At 37.3% G+C, this 15371-nt stretch overlaps 1 protein-coding gene across 6 annotated transcripts in view; it reads left to right on the top strand.

Annotated features, from left to right (window-relative positions):
- The window catches only part of PCSK5 (proprotein convertase subtilisin/kexin type 5), a 249914-nt gene that overhangs the window by 103964 nt on the left and 130579 nt on the right, over positions 1 to 15371 (top strand). For all 6 annotated transcript variants that reach the window (XM_018085966.2, XM_018085965.2, XM_018085967.2 and 3 more), the window contains exon 7: positions 892 to 1064. In XM_018085966.2, coding sequence (XP_017941455.2) covers positions 892 to 1064 — 173 coding nt within the window. The remainder of the gene's footprint in view (positions 1 to 891; positions 1065 to 15371) is intronic.

Below are 15371 nucleotides of genomic sequence, written 5' to 3'. Positions count from 1 at the left end.
TTAAAACTGGCATTGGTGGTTTTATCAGTCAGATTTAACTGTACTCAAAGTGTTAGAGTTAGTCAAAAGAACAACTTCCAGTCTTTCTCGGTTTTCAGATTTTAAACTACTTTATTCAGTCTAGTAATCTTAAAACATCATGAGGCCTTTCACTTTAGAAGTGCTGACACATTGACTTGTCCAAAGCCATATGAATGGATTCTTTTAACACAAGATTTTCAGATTATACCTTAAAAAAACAGCTTCTGCAAGAGAAGGATATTCACAATGTTGTAATTTCAGGTTGAATAATGTTACGTATTTATTCATAATTTCCTGTAGTTGCCTTGCTGTGCTGTGTGGTACTTGTTGTGTACAACAAGAGTTCTCCCCAGTTTCTTCCTTGTGGCCTCATACATGAAGGAATAATCCCAAGGTTATTTGTCAGTAGAGATCCTTTTATTACATCTGTTGACATGGTTAGAACTGTGAATGACTCAAAGTAGATGCTGCCGGTTCAATGCAGTATAAAACGAGAAAGAAAATAATTTGTTATCTTTAAGTGACACATACAAACATTTCAAGGTTCAAGTATTTTTAAAATTTTCTTTAGCCTAAAACTCTGCTGTGGAACTTTGAAGGCTGTATAATGGATAAATGACATGTAGATAATTTTTAAAACATGAAGAAGGACCAAAATATTTCAACCTTTTTGTATTTTTTTCATCAAGAGATATTTTTCCATGGAAAAATATATATCAAAACAGATTTTTTGCTTCTTTTCTCTAACAACAGTAGAAATTCTTATAATCATTCATTCCAATGTTACACACGACGATTTTCCCCAGGGGAAAACAAATAAGAAACATTCTGAGTTGGTCAGTCCTGTTCATTGTATCTTTTGTTCTGAAGGTGTACGGATGCTGGATGGAGATGTGACAGATATGGTAGAAGCAAAGTCTCTAAGCCTTAATCCCCAGCACATCCACATTTACAGTGCCAGCTGGGGGCCTGATGACGATGGTAAGACTGTGGATGGTCCTGCTTCTCTAGCACGTCAGGCCTTTGAGAATGGCATCAGAATGGTAAGTTCGCATCGAAGTGCATCTCCTGGATCTGCTCTCATGTGCAAGTAAAAGGGTACTTGTGCCCAGTATGTGCAAGTGCACAGCATAGGGAAAAGGAAAGGATTCTGAAGGAAAGAAGAAAACTTCCTTTGCATAAAACTAAAAATGCATTTTCCTTTGATAATGACCTGGTAGTCAGTCCTGAGGTATCAACTCTGTTCATTTTCAATTGAAATACATCATCGTCAGTGTCCTTAAAACTACTCTGAGGTAGTGATGTAATTCTACAAAAATAAGATGACTGAAAAATGCTACTTTGCACAGCAGTGCCAGCTCATCAAATCTGAGTTGTAAGGAAATTCTAAAGCAAAACCTTTGACTGCTTTTCTTTCTGTCTTCTTTCCTTTCATTCGTTTCACTTGATTTCTTAGTATAAGAAGTTGAGGTCTAAAGAAAGTCTAAAACCATGTTTCTCGGAGAACTCACAATACTGTGATTAAGGAGACACTAATGGAACTGCAGAATGCAGGAGAACTTGTCCAAAAAAGTTTTACGTTTAAACGTGTATATGTGTTAGTTTAAATGTCATATTTCCTGTAGGAAAGACAACTGTGAAAAGTTCAGCCTGAATTTCTGTACCAGAAGGACTCAGCCATTTCCTTATTGAAATCTCAAAGCACTCAAACTGGGAATAAATGTGATATAAATCAAGAATGTGGAATAATTTGCTAAGAACATGAATCTTGCCTACAAACATTATTGTTCCATTGTTATTATTAGCAGTAATATGAGAAGATACCCTACAGAACTGAGATGAATTTAATTTTACCATTGTTCTATATATTCTAAGTACTGGTCTATAGTGGAAACACAGTATTTAATTTTAAAATTCGGAGGTAGTCTTTTTCTGATAACAGTGTGGAAAAAGTATGCTACATTTTTTTGAGAAATACTAGAAGTCATATTTAATGCAAGTCAAATTATTATTTTTGCAATTTATTTTCTATTTCATTTTATCAACATCTTATTCTGCCTGTAGGTGCCCATGAAGAGTTGAGTAGACCTAAATATTTCCATATTTGGATATTTTGTCTGGCTCTGACTACAAACCCATTTTCATTTCTACTCAAGAAATAGAAGTTCTTTTTAAAACTTACATGAAAATGTACTGATAAGAAATGCAAAACATTTAAGGTTACTCTCTAGTTTTCATCCTTTAAAATATACTATAGACTGAAAGATTGTAAATGTATGTTGCAATTACCACCTTCCCTAATAGGCTGTTTCCAGACCAAAAATTACTTCAAGATGAACCTGTTCTCTTTTTAATAAACTGTGCCTTCCCATGTTCAGGCAAAGGTATTTTTTCTATATTTCATTTCACTGTCAGAAGCTGTGTCATTTTAAAAGATGGTGGCAAGTGGAAGAAGAAAAGATTAGTTTTCTTTTTTGGAGAAGAAAAGATTAATTTCCTTTTTAATAAAATATTCATAAAATGAGATCGTTGTTCAAGGTTGTGACTAGATACACAGCCAAACATAGATTTCCCTAAGCAGTCACAGTAATTGTGCAATAATAATAGGGAGACAAATATGCTTATGTTGTGTCCAGATCTTGACTTCCCTTTTTCAGAAATATTGAACTGAATATACTGAACATCTAGGATAGCATCTGCGGTGTAAATTAAAATAAGATCAGTACAGGAAACTTTGACAAAACCTTCTTTCTGATCTACAGGAAGTTTCAAGATCAGTATTCTTAATTTATTATGCATATACATGTACAACTGTATATCACATTTTTAAAATGGAGCAGCAGAGGGAATTATCAAGAATTTTTAAAAGCATCTGAAAAGTAAATTATGCCCTCTTGTTTAATTAGGAAAATCAAAGGTAGTGCTGAATAATAACTTTGAGTAAAGTATAAGTGAATTGAATTATTAATTTAATTTATTATAGTCATTAAGTAAAAATGAAATGGATGCAAGAGCCACTGTTTTTTGTTGAGTTTGCTGAGAGACTGGGATCCATTTAAAAAATGTCTGGTTTATCTTAAGTGCATATTATTCCGATTAACAGCTCGTGCAGAGTGTTTTATAAGTATTATTATTTTGAAATCTGCTGAGCTATTATGATTGCTCCTTCCAAATCCTGCAGATAATAACAAAGATGACTGCATAGTTTTTCTATAAAGTTACACAGAGATAATATATGCCTTGAATTAAAATAGAAAAATCTATTTAAAGAAAGGTTACTCAGGGTAAATGAGTTTATTAAATGACAGCCTAACCCATAAGTTAAATATGCTTTAAAAATTCTGCCCAGGATCAAGGTAAAGGAAGAGGAAACCAGTTTTTAAACCTGTCTCAAGTACCATCATTTTGTGTAATCTCTAAGGGTATTTTGTTTAATTCTATTAAATTTGCATACTTGAGTTCGAAGAGAAAGCTTAGAGACTCTACTACCAAACAATTTCTATGCAGATACAAAACTCCCTTTATATCATACTTTCAGTTGACAAGGTCCTTTCTTGAAAATAGTATAGCCATAAGGGTGGAAAATTTTCAAGGCTTGTGTTTTCAATACCAATGTATTAGAAGTATTAGACCTAAAAATCTTAAAAAATCCATTGTAATCATGCAGAACATGCCTGAAAAAATATCTGACAAAGGGTGGTCTATCCAGAATTAATATATTGAATATCACATTTAACCCTCTGTTCAAGAACAAACAGGCTTAGCATTGCAAAACATGATTATGGTTAAATCATGTAATAAGACTGTGCTGAATCTGGGACAAAAGAGAGAACACAAAAGCCTTTCCTTGATTCAGAAAGATAAAATCTTAAGTACCATTAGATTTTAAGATGCCTGTCTATATCTCTCACAGTCTATAAGTACAATGCTGTACGCAGTTGAGGGACTTGGTCTTGCTGATTCATGGCTCTGCAGTGCAGCATTCAGGCTGGTTCATTTGTATTCATACAAATAAGCCTGTTATTCTGGGATAAGTGTCAACATCACTTGGAGAGGAATGCATTTCAGATATTCAGACTTGTTCTCTCACTGCTGTTTGGCAAAGACCTTATAGTCAAGTTTCTGGACACGTGACCCCTGTGGATGTTCTGTGTTGCAGGGTTTAGAAAATCTAATAGGTCACCTCTCCAAACATCTCACCAGCTGCATGCTTGTTCATTCTGTAGTACCCATAAGAAAGTACAAATCAGCAACAGGGCAGGTCATCCTTAATATAAACTAAGAGGGTGGAGAGGAAGGGAAATCCACGTGGAAACTTTTGGCACAGAGGCCTTCATCTTATTGCCATGACACCATTCTGTTAAGCAAGCTGGACACAAGCCAAATATTTGATGGACATTAATGACCAGATTCTGTGTGGCTGAACCTCTTGTGCAAACTCAGCTTGATGCCTTGCCTCCCATCATCACTGCCCCTTCTCATCTGTCTCGCTTCACCAACTTTGGCTGCAGAGTGTGTTCAAAGTGCTTGCTGGGAGCAGAAAGGCTGTCTCACAATCACTACAGAAGCCTCCAACCCACATGCAGGAGAGAGGAAGAAAAACAAAAAAAGGGAAAGGAAAAATTAAGGAAAATAATTTCACATTTTATTATTATTGTTGTTGTTATTAGTATTATTGCTGCTGCTACTACTACTACTACTACTACTACTACTACTACTACTACTACTACTACTACTACTATATGGTTCTGCTCCAAAAGTAGCAAGAGATTGCTGATCATTTGCAAGTGTCCAGACAAAAGTGATACTCCCTGTGTTGTACCCCAGATGTTTCTATTAAATTTATTTGTCTTGCCATCACATCTTTTCATCATTCTGAGTAGGATGTGTTGCCTACACAAAGTGGAGTTATTCTATTTTGCTTTGCCTGAGAATTGCATTACAAAAATCAGAAGTTACCTCAGGAAGACTTCTAGTCAAATGTGTCAAAATATTTTCCAAAATGTCTATTCTTTAATACATTTAAAGTGATGCACAGAGGTTTAGATGAGATTTTTAAAAACTGTGTATTGTGTTTACTCATCTTGTACAGCTGCTGTTTGAAACTGAATAACACATATCTGTGTGTATGCATATCTCATATATATCATATGTAGATACATTTTGTATGCACAAGACCTCTTGGACATTTTCAATTAGTTGGCAAAAAACTACTTGGTGAAGATCAATCAGAAGAATTAGTGCTGTGTTTGGGGATGGTTTCAGAAGATATGTCTTCCAGTATGCTGATGTAACCTAGTGCTAGGTCCTGGCATTTCTCTCTTATATGATTTGAAATATACTGTGTATCCTGATTGCATCTCTCATATAAAGTCTGAACATGTGATGATATTTTTACTTCAACATACTGAGTTAAACTTTGTCAACTGTGTACTAGAGGTGGATGCTGATTATAAACCAGAATTAGAAAAAGTCCTATGATGTTTTAACATTGTGTTTATTCCTTCTGATGTCACAAGACATAGCACCATTGGCTTGAAATAATATTCATAGTTCTAACATCTGTCATCTAGACCTGTCTTTCTTGTAAGTCCAGTCAGTAAAATTCCGTCCAGTTATTGCTTCATCAGTATCTCTGTTTTCCTGATTCATCTGTTAATTTATGGTTTCTGTACATCTTTTGTAAAGAGCCAGTCTTAACTGAAGTCTTACATCCATGGCTGTGCAAGGCACTGGCAACTATCACTACTGAAAATGTATAGCTTGTTACTCATCTAAGTTTCTTATTTTTCTTTCCACTTTTGCTGTATTTCTGGGGCATCTTAACGGTGTTAGAAAACTCCACATGCAAATAATTACAGATTTTGGCCAAGTGATCTCTTGGATAAATTAAATTGAAACATAGGAATATAAGACAGGAAATGACCATGTAGCTTTCTCTGTTTTTGTTGGGAAACCATTTCACAGCCATCACTAATCTATTGGTTAGAGACTTTCTTCTTAGTTGCAACTGGATTTACTCATGTGCAGTTTTCTGTCCCTTTGTTCCTAGGCCTAAACTGTGCCTCAGCTTAAATACTTTTGCTCCTTCCATTTTTGTTTCTGATATATTTCTAGAACAGAGTCTCCTTTCAGACTTCATTTCAATGTGACAAACAAGCCACACTCATTAGTCACTTAAAAACTAGGCTGTCCATCTCATTGATCATCAGAGTACTGCTTCTCCACATCTTCCAGCCTGAATTCTTGCCTTGCATACAGGTGGTTGCAATTACTAGATTCACTAGATGCTCTTTCTTTTTTATGTCAAAACCACCTAATAAATTTGTTTCCCTGGCTCGTCCTTGAAATACTCTACTCATAACTTTTTTGATCCCTGTGTTTGTCCGGCAGAGCCCATATCATTTCAAGTACAACCATTTCCACTTCCACCTGTGGAATAATGTTCATTTTCTTTTGTTTCATTAGTGATTTCTTTTAGGGCTTGTCATGTTTTGCAGAAGCCATATAGACTGGTTCTCATACATCCCTCTGCATAAAATAAGTTATCAGACAAAAACTTAACAGATTTATCTGAAATTCTGAAGTGTGTGTTGCATTTTAACCTTTTTTTCCCATTAATACTGATGCCCCTTACTGTCCTTTAAAATCTGTTCTACAACCTTTACAGTAATGCTTTGTATATTCCAGTTTCCTTCTGTTAGTCAGAATTTGCAAAACACATTCATTCCTTTGGTTCTTTCTGAAACACATTCTGTTTTCTGTCACTGTTTTTTCAAGTGTGGATACCATAGTGGGGCATATAAGTTTTAGCATCCCTATTCCATGGACATGTTCATATAGATCCTACTGACCAATCCAATAAGCAGACTGTTTTAGGGTAGCTCACTGCCAGTTGATTTATTTTCCATGACCCTAAACTCTCTTTCAAAGTCACCACTTTGCAACAGTTTGTCCACCTTCCTGTATGTCTTACCAATAAGCTTAGTTTCTAGGTCTTACTACGTTGCATTTGGCTGATATATGTATCTCAGGAGGCCTTAATGACTCTTTAGATGTGGTTTATACTTGATATGCTGTAGTTTTCTACAGACTGGGATTGTCCAGAGAAAATGAGGTTAGGTGATAACCTTAACACATCATTAAGCAAATAGTAGCAATCCTTTGTTTGTACAGTTAGCAACTTTCTGTATTCAGACAAAGTACAATTAGGGATATTGCCTTCCAGCACATGAAGTAATATTTAGGCTCAGTGACACCTAGATGATCTTTGATACCATGTGCTTTATTTTGTTTTGGAAATCAGTAAACAGAGCTAACCTTAAAATTGCTCTCCTTTGCTTGCTGTGAAAAATGAGCCTTTTCACAGACAGTCAGCATGTAGTACGAAAAAAATGCAGAAAAAAGAAAGAATATATCAGAAACATTCTTACGTTGCATTCTATGGAATATAAAAGTCCTAACAGACAGTAAAATTTGTAATGAGAGTTACAGGAAAATATATATCAAAATACCCACTTTTCTTACAATGTCACAAGGTGTACTGGAAACCAAAACTGTTTAGTTACCTCATCCCATCTCACACATACATGGAAACTGTTGTAACAAGCCAGAATAGCATTACTGGTTTTGGACTTGTCAAAAGTCTCTCTGGTTTTGTGTACCCAGCCTGAAGCAGGTAATATATTGAACATAAAACCCCACACACCGTTCTTTTTGTGGGGTATATCCTAATTTGGAAACCAATACTGAAAAGCAGCTTTGGCAAATGAGTCTCTTTCCATACGCTACGTACATTATAGAGAGTGCATATTTGAAACATGAATCTAGTTTCTTTGTGTAATCAAATCACATATCCACTTTACTCATATTTGAACAACAGCAGTATCTACATATTTCTGTGTGTCACGTAGGAAAAACTAGATTTCTGGAATGGAAATTACTGGAAGTTTAGTGTCAAGAGTTTTCTGTGCAAAGAATTTAACCTAAGTTTAAGGCACAAAACTGTGAGGGCAATATTTTTCACACAGTCTAAGTACATTGTTTCTTCTTAAAGTAATGCTGCGGGAGGTGAACTGTACATTACTGCAGCCCTCAGTCTGCAGATGTAGAGGTGGAGCAGTAACATTTTCCTGCGTATCTAGTGAAAAGAGTTGAACTTGCAGAAAATTTGAGGTTCTTTTTGTTAAACTCCGGAAGTTAAACAGACATCTCTAAACTTGAAGTTTTGCATAAGGAGGCAAAGTAGTGAAACAACAGCTGTGTGGATCTGGTGGCCATGGGCTCCTTTCTTGAGCGTTTAATCAGATAGTAGTATAAAGGCAATGAGAACTGCCTGAACCCGCTTGATAGAATGGGTGCTTGTGTGTGACATCCATCTCATACCCAGTCCTCACGCTGGTGGCTTTCCTATGCACTGCCTGTTAACTCTGGCTTTGCATGCAGAGACAATTTCAACTATCATTAACTAGAGGTTCCTTGTACAACAGAAATTTTGCTGTTGTGTTATCACATTGTGTTTGCAGCATACAACTGGCTTTGTTGTTACCCGACACTGTTACCCAACAACAGTGGTAATGATACTATGGAGAGAGAACCTGAAGCAGAACTGTGATTCCTGCAGCCCTGAAGCTGCCTCACTTTTGCTTAGGTAAATGAGAAATTCATTCCAGTATTCCACATGTTCAGATTTCAGGTTTCAGCCAGTTCTTTTGGTTGCACTTCAAGCACTAATTATAGCTCTGTGGGGAATATCTTGGAGCTGTTTAGGCTGTCTTTCCATTGAAGAGTGAAGTAAAAAATACACAACATGAAGGCTACATATCAAATTGTTCCACTGATATATCCCAGAAATTATTGTGTTAATGGGTAGGTGCTTGTGGTCATTCAGTATGGCATTTTTTTTATACTCAGGTTAAGATATTTTCCCACTTCAGTATTTAAAAGGTATCATATCCTATGACCTAATAAAATACATTTTTCCTTTTTTTAACCTGATTAATTATTTTGTCTTTCATTTTCTTATTTAAAAGAAGTAGCCAAAACCTTACTTTTCTGAGCAACCACTTGCTTTTTCAACAAAATAACTACTTTTTGTAAATAGTAATATAGTTTTGCATTTTATATATATTATGTGTATATTTATTGCTGTGTTCCAGCAATAGGAAATACTTCTTTACTTCCTAGTTTCCCTAAGAGTAAAAACATGACTGCTAATATGAAAACATAGGTCTCATTTTTGGACATTCCCTCAAACATGTATCTTTATTAAAGCACATCTGTTTGGTTTATTACTGATTTCCTCATAAATACCATAGTTGTGCATTTTTAGTTATTTGATGCACAAACATGAATTTTTTCTGAGAGTGTGGATACCTCAACCAAATTAATGGCCTCAGAAATGTCTCCTTTTGTTCATAAATTTTTACTTCTAATACCCAAGGAGACTGGTTTTTTTAAAAAAAAATAATCTCTTTGGCTGGCTTCTGGTAGCACTTCGTAATTGCTGGCATGGACTTTCAGCTTTGTGTTGTCTGTTTCAGAGAGATTCCTCCTTTCAAGTTCAGTGCTGTGCAATCTACAGCAAAGTCTTTTAAGAGTGGTGTGCCAGACTACTTTTCATTTCCAGATTAGAGGTTAAATGGACTGGAGGAGCTAAATATAACAGGAGCTAGGAGTTGCTGTTTGTCAAAAGCAAAACACTGACAGTCAACTGCTTGGCAGCATTGTGTCTCTACACAGGGTGGCAGCGTCCAGCTCCCAGGGAGTACAGAAATCTGGAAGCAAGGAGATGATGCCTCTCACAGGTGAATTTCTCAGGATGCTGTGATCCTTAGTGCCTTGACCTACAGTAATTGTACTATGCTGAACCCAAAATCATGTCTGTATAGTAGGGTTTTTAGGTCTCCAGAATACTGGCCTCTGTTTTGCACATTCAGTTATGAACATTTCCTCTTTAGGAATTAGTTTTTAAGGAAGAGGTCATACTATGGGCTACTTTTTCCAGTTTCCACTTCAGTATAGATTTCACTTCCTGGCAGTAGTTTTTGTTCTTGGAAACATTAAGTAATTTTAGAACAGTATTGGGGAGAATAGAGGAAATTAAATGTTTAGGTTCTAGGTGTGGATAGAATGTCCTTCCTTCTCTCTACATTTTATGTTTCCATTATTTGTTTTCTACCCATGGGTGTACAATTTCCAGCATATTAATGCCAAATTGCGTCTCCCTGTCTGCAACCCTTGTAACTCTAGTTACTCCAGGTCAGTGGTTCTGTCCTTTGTCTTTCCTACTCCTTCATATTTTCTTCCTTGTCCCTTTGTAAATTTGATCCCTTCTATTAAGGCAGTGATTGACCTCATATGTGGGGGGACTTATTGGGGCATTTGATTCCTGGGCAGGAAGTAATCAGGATTCAAGGGTGGATTAAGGCAACTTGACTTGTAAAGCACTGAACAAACGTAGAGTCTAAGCTATATGAAATACTGTGGTTGAAACTTAGTCCACTGGCTCAAATTACGTCTTGTGGATGGAAACTGTTTTTATTGGAAACTGTTTTTATTAGATGGAAGCAACTCGATTGTCTTTAGATGATTGTCTTTAGATGAACGTGTGAAGACCTCTACATTATGAAGGTTCCTGCCAGTACCACTAAGGCATTCACTCATAAAGGCATATGTGGTTTATATGTATGCACATACACAAACACACACACATGCACTGGGAGTGGGGGGGTGTTCTTCTGATAATATCGGAAATTCTGCAGATGCCATTATGAACATGTTCATACTGGCTCTGATTCTTGGCAGACTTAACACATCCATGCTGGTGAACTGGAAAAAAACCAAAAAACTTTTGTATCACTTACCTGCTTGCAACCCGCTGACCAAGGAAAAGGAGACATTAACAGAATGCCCCAGGATTGTTCTGTCATGCTTTTACAAGTGCAATTTCTGTCTTGGGGCCTCTTTGTCAAAGACCTGATGAGTCCATTTCATTTAAGTTCAGCTGTCTGTTGAGCACACTGGCTTTGCCCAGAAAATGTGCTAGAAAATTGAACTGTGGCTGGGTCAATAGCAAGTCGTAGTTGTCAGTGAAAGACTTTTTCTTTTGCATAATGGAACAGATGATTTTTTTTTAATTATCTGACATTTTATGCAATTTAAGAAAGCAAACAAAACAAAAGGAAAAACATTTCACAATGGTCTAATTGTTGCACTGACAAGTACAAATGCAATTATGCAGAGTTTATAAGAGGGAGTCCCTAGCTATCGTTGCAAATGGAAGAGCAGAAACAGATCTATACCTAGAGGAAGAAGCAATGTATTTTTAACATCATGGGACACAGTGAGCGTACTTTGCTGGACATCCAATCAGCCCTGGTCTGTGCCTCTTTGGTAGTTCACTAATTCTTAGTTTTGCTCAAGGTCTACCAGTATGGTTTGTAAATGCACCTTTGCTTTTGAGTAATAAATGATGCATGGCTTCTTGGCAGCTCAGGGCTTGACTTTTCATTGTGACACCCTTGGGCATCTGGCAAATGACAGATGACAGATTTAGATAAACAGTAAAAGCTACATAGTACCTTGCATGTGTGTTTGTGTTAACTTTGTAATGCAGTCCAAATGTTATTTAACTTCATTTATTTAAAGGAGACCAATTGGGAATGACATAAAGTAGGACAGCTGATGCTGTTGCTCTGTTTACTTGTTTGGCATAGGTACTAACAAGATTTTATTTTCCTAAGCATGACTAGGTCTACTGAACTAAAGCAGAGTGTTTGGAAACAGAGAGAAAGAAGAAACCAAATGGTAGGCAGTAAATGTAAACTAGAATTTATTTACTGGAAAAATTATTTTAGTTGGGTTCATAGAATCATGGAATCATAGAATTATCAAGGGTGGAATGTTGCCTGAAATTGAATAAATAATTTTCTAGACAATGTTAGTATAGAAAGATAAAAAAGTAGCTCTTTAATAAGACATCCTCGGTGCACAAAGATAGCATATGCACACACACAGACACAGGTGTTACGAACTTAAACTATCATCTAATTGAAATATCTAACTATTACCTCATGGGGATACATGCAGCCTGAAAATTATCTGTCCACCAGATTCTCCTGCAGGCTCATCCCAGAATTGGATTGGTGGTCCCAAGACCCCCTATCTGCCTCCCACAAAAGTCTTCATCAACTCTCTCTGTCCTATTTGGCCCTCTTTCAAGGATTCTGGACCTTCTCTGATAGGTTTGACTCTTTTATATCAAGCAGTGTGCCCTCTTGTGTCTTATTCTAAGAACATTTTATACAGATAAAATATTCTTTACCTTGCTACAATCTTTGTCCATTGGAATTCTTGACAAGAAATATTAAACAATATTTCAGGACTAATACAAAGGTACTTAGCTAAAGTGCTACTAAAAGTGCTAAAAGTTATACTAAAATCGTAGCTTTTAAGGCATCAGAAAGGCATTCAAGATCATCCAGTCCAACTGTCCACCCACTACTCCCGCTGTAACCTGTAAAACGTATCACTCAGCGCCAAATCCAGACACCTCTTGAACACAGGTGTTATTTTTAACGCTGCTATTTGCTTTGACAAATAGCTTCTAGGAACAAGATGTTTAGCATGTTTTCTAGTCTGAAGGTAATGCTGCTGTTTTCTGTGAACCGCTGCGGTGTTATATGTGCAATATTGCAGTGCATTATAGGACTAGGCTTTGTGACATCCAGAACAAGTAGTGGATCAATCTAGCAGAAAAGATTCAATTATGCGCAGATACAGGTCATTACAAAGGATTCTGTGAGGCCCTGAAAACAGCATACAGACCTACATACGGGTCCAAAGCCCTCTACTCAGCACAGATGGTCAGGTACTTCACACAGATAAAATCTCCATTCTGAATCGTTGGTCTGAGCACTTTCAGACTCTTTCAGACTCAGTACTAGCCGTGTAGTCCAAGACTCAGCAATTCAGTCCATCATGCAACAACCAGTGAAGAATGAACTGGATATTGCCCCCCCTATGGGAGAAACTCTTAAGGCCATACAGCAGGTGAAAACTGGCAAGGAAGCTGGGGTTGATGGAATTCCACCCGAAGTCTGGAAACATGGGGACCAAGAACTCCGCACTAAATTTCATGAGTTTGTGATGAACTGTTGGGAACTAGGTGAACTACCATCAGGCCTTCGTGATGCAGTCATCATCACCCTGCATAAGAAGAAAGGAGTTAAATCAGATTGCTCAAATTACCATGGTATTACTCTGCTCTCCATTGATGGTGAAATCCTGGCAAGAATACTTTTGAACAGACTAATACCCGCTATAGCAGAAGAAATTCTACCTGAAAGCCAGTGTGGTTTCAGAGCCAACAGGAGTACGACAGACATGGTGTTTGTTCTCAGACAACTGCAAGAGAAGTGTAGGGAACAGAACAAAGGTCTTTATGTAACCTTTGTCGACCTCACCAAGGCTTTCAATACTGTGAGCAGAAAAGGTCTGTGTCAGATTTTGGAATATTTAGGATGTCCCCCCAAGTTCCTTAAAATGATCATCTCACTCCATGAGGATCAGCACAGCCGATACAGATATGGCAATGCACTTTCTGAGCCCTTTCTAATAACCAATGGTGTGAAACAAGGCTACGTTCTTGCTCCTACCCTATTCACAGTCTTTTTCAGCATGATACTCCAAAGGGCCATGGCAGACCTTGATGATCAGGACGGTATCTATATTCAATATCATACGAATGGAAGCCTTTTCAACCTAAGGTGATTGAAGGCCCACACTAAGACCTTAAATCATCTTGTCCGGAAGCTGTTTTTCGCTGACGACGATGCCCTCATCACCCACACAGAAGCAGCTTTGCAGCGTTTAACATCCTGCTTTGCTGAGGTTGCTGAGCTTTTTGGACTGGAAGTCAGCTTAAAGAAGACAGAAGTTCTCTATCAACCTGCACCTCAGGAAGTCTTTCATCATCCCCATATCACCATTGGCCAATCAGAGCTCAAATCAGTCCAGCAGTTTAATTACCTAGGTAGCATTATCTACTTGGACGGTAAGATTGACGGACAGATAGACAACAGGTTAGCAAAGGCATATAGAGCTTTTGGAAAACTCCATAAAAGAGTCTGGCGAAATAAACACCTGAAGAAAAGTACAAAGATCAGTGTTTACTGAGCCATTGTGCTGTCTACTCTTTTATATGGATGGGAATCATGGGTCATCTACCACCACCACCTGTGACTCCTAGAATGCTTCCATCAACACTGTCTCCGCACAATCCTAAACATCCACTGGTCAGATTATGTGACCAATACATCTGTTCTAGAACAAGCAGCAGTCACAAGTATTGAGGCCATGTTGCTGAGAACACAGCTGAGATGGGCAGGGCACATCTCCAGGATGAAGGACCACCACCTCCCTAAGATCTTGCTTTATGGTGAACTTGCCACTGGTGCCGCAAGAGAGGAGCCCCAAAGAGGAGATACAAGGACTCCCTGAAACAACATCTCAGCCTTGACCATATTTATCTTCATCACTGCTCTACTGTGGCCTCCAACTGGGAGGCCTGGAGACACACCATCTATAACACTGCTGCTTCTTTTGAGAACACACGCAGGATCACTCTTGAGGAGAAAAGACAATGCAGAAAGAATCGTGTCTTGCTGATACCATCCAAGGAGTCTTTCTGCTGTGCCTTTTGCAACTGCATTTGTCTATCTCGCATTGACCTCATTTGCCACCAGCGTGCTTGTAGCAAATGTGGGTAGAGCCCTCTCCAAATCTTCATTCGCAAAGCCTAGCCATGAAAAAGAGGACTGGGAATTCTTTCTCTGTATGTATTAGAAACTACTAATTTCCGTTAGTCAGTGCACCTGATACTTTCTTTTTATTGCAATAAAAGAGACATTAATCCTTTACGTATTTGCAGAACACATTAGTTTTAAAGAAATATTTGCTATAATTTATTTACAAAAAAAACTTAGCATGAGAAGGTAAATTCAGGTGCAAATGGCTGTTATTTTTAAAGCCCTACCATTACTATTAAAATCTAAATTGATGTTTATTTTTTTTAAATACTGAATCACAGAATTTCTAAGACCCATGGGCATGTTTTCATCAGGATGACATTTTGTAGCCAATTCACATACCTGTTTCTACAGCTCGTTGTTCACTAATAGCACAGCAGCATAAATATGCATCTAAAGAAATAGATACACATTCTCTGTGCAGACAAGCTAATAATTCAAGGATTAATTCTGTGAAATTTTCACTAAGTAGAGTCATATCCTACAGTGAAAAGATTTTCATTGCATGAATGGGGCAAGTCATGTTATATTGCTGCTTGC

Source organism: Manacus vitellinus, unplaced genomic scaffold (genome assembly GCF_001715985.3).
Source record: "Manacus vitellinus isolate BGI_N305 unplaced genomic scaffold, ASM171598v3 scaffold_9_pilon, whole genome shotgun sequence".
NCBI lineage: Eukaryota > Metazoa > Chordata > Aves > Passeriformes > Pipridae > Manacus > Manacus vitellinus.
Note: the sequence above shows the minus strand (reverse complement) of the source record. Positions and strands in the feature narration are given on the sequence as shown.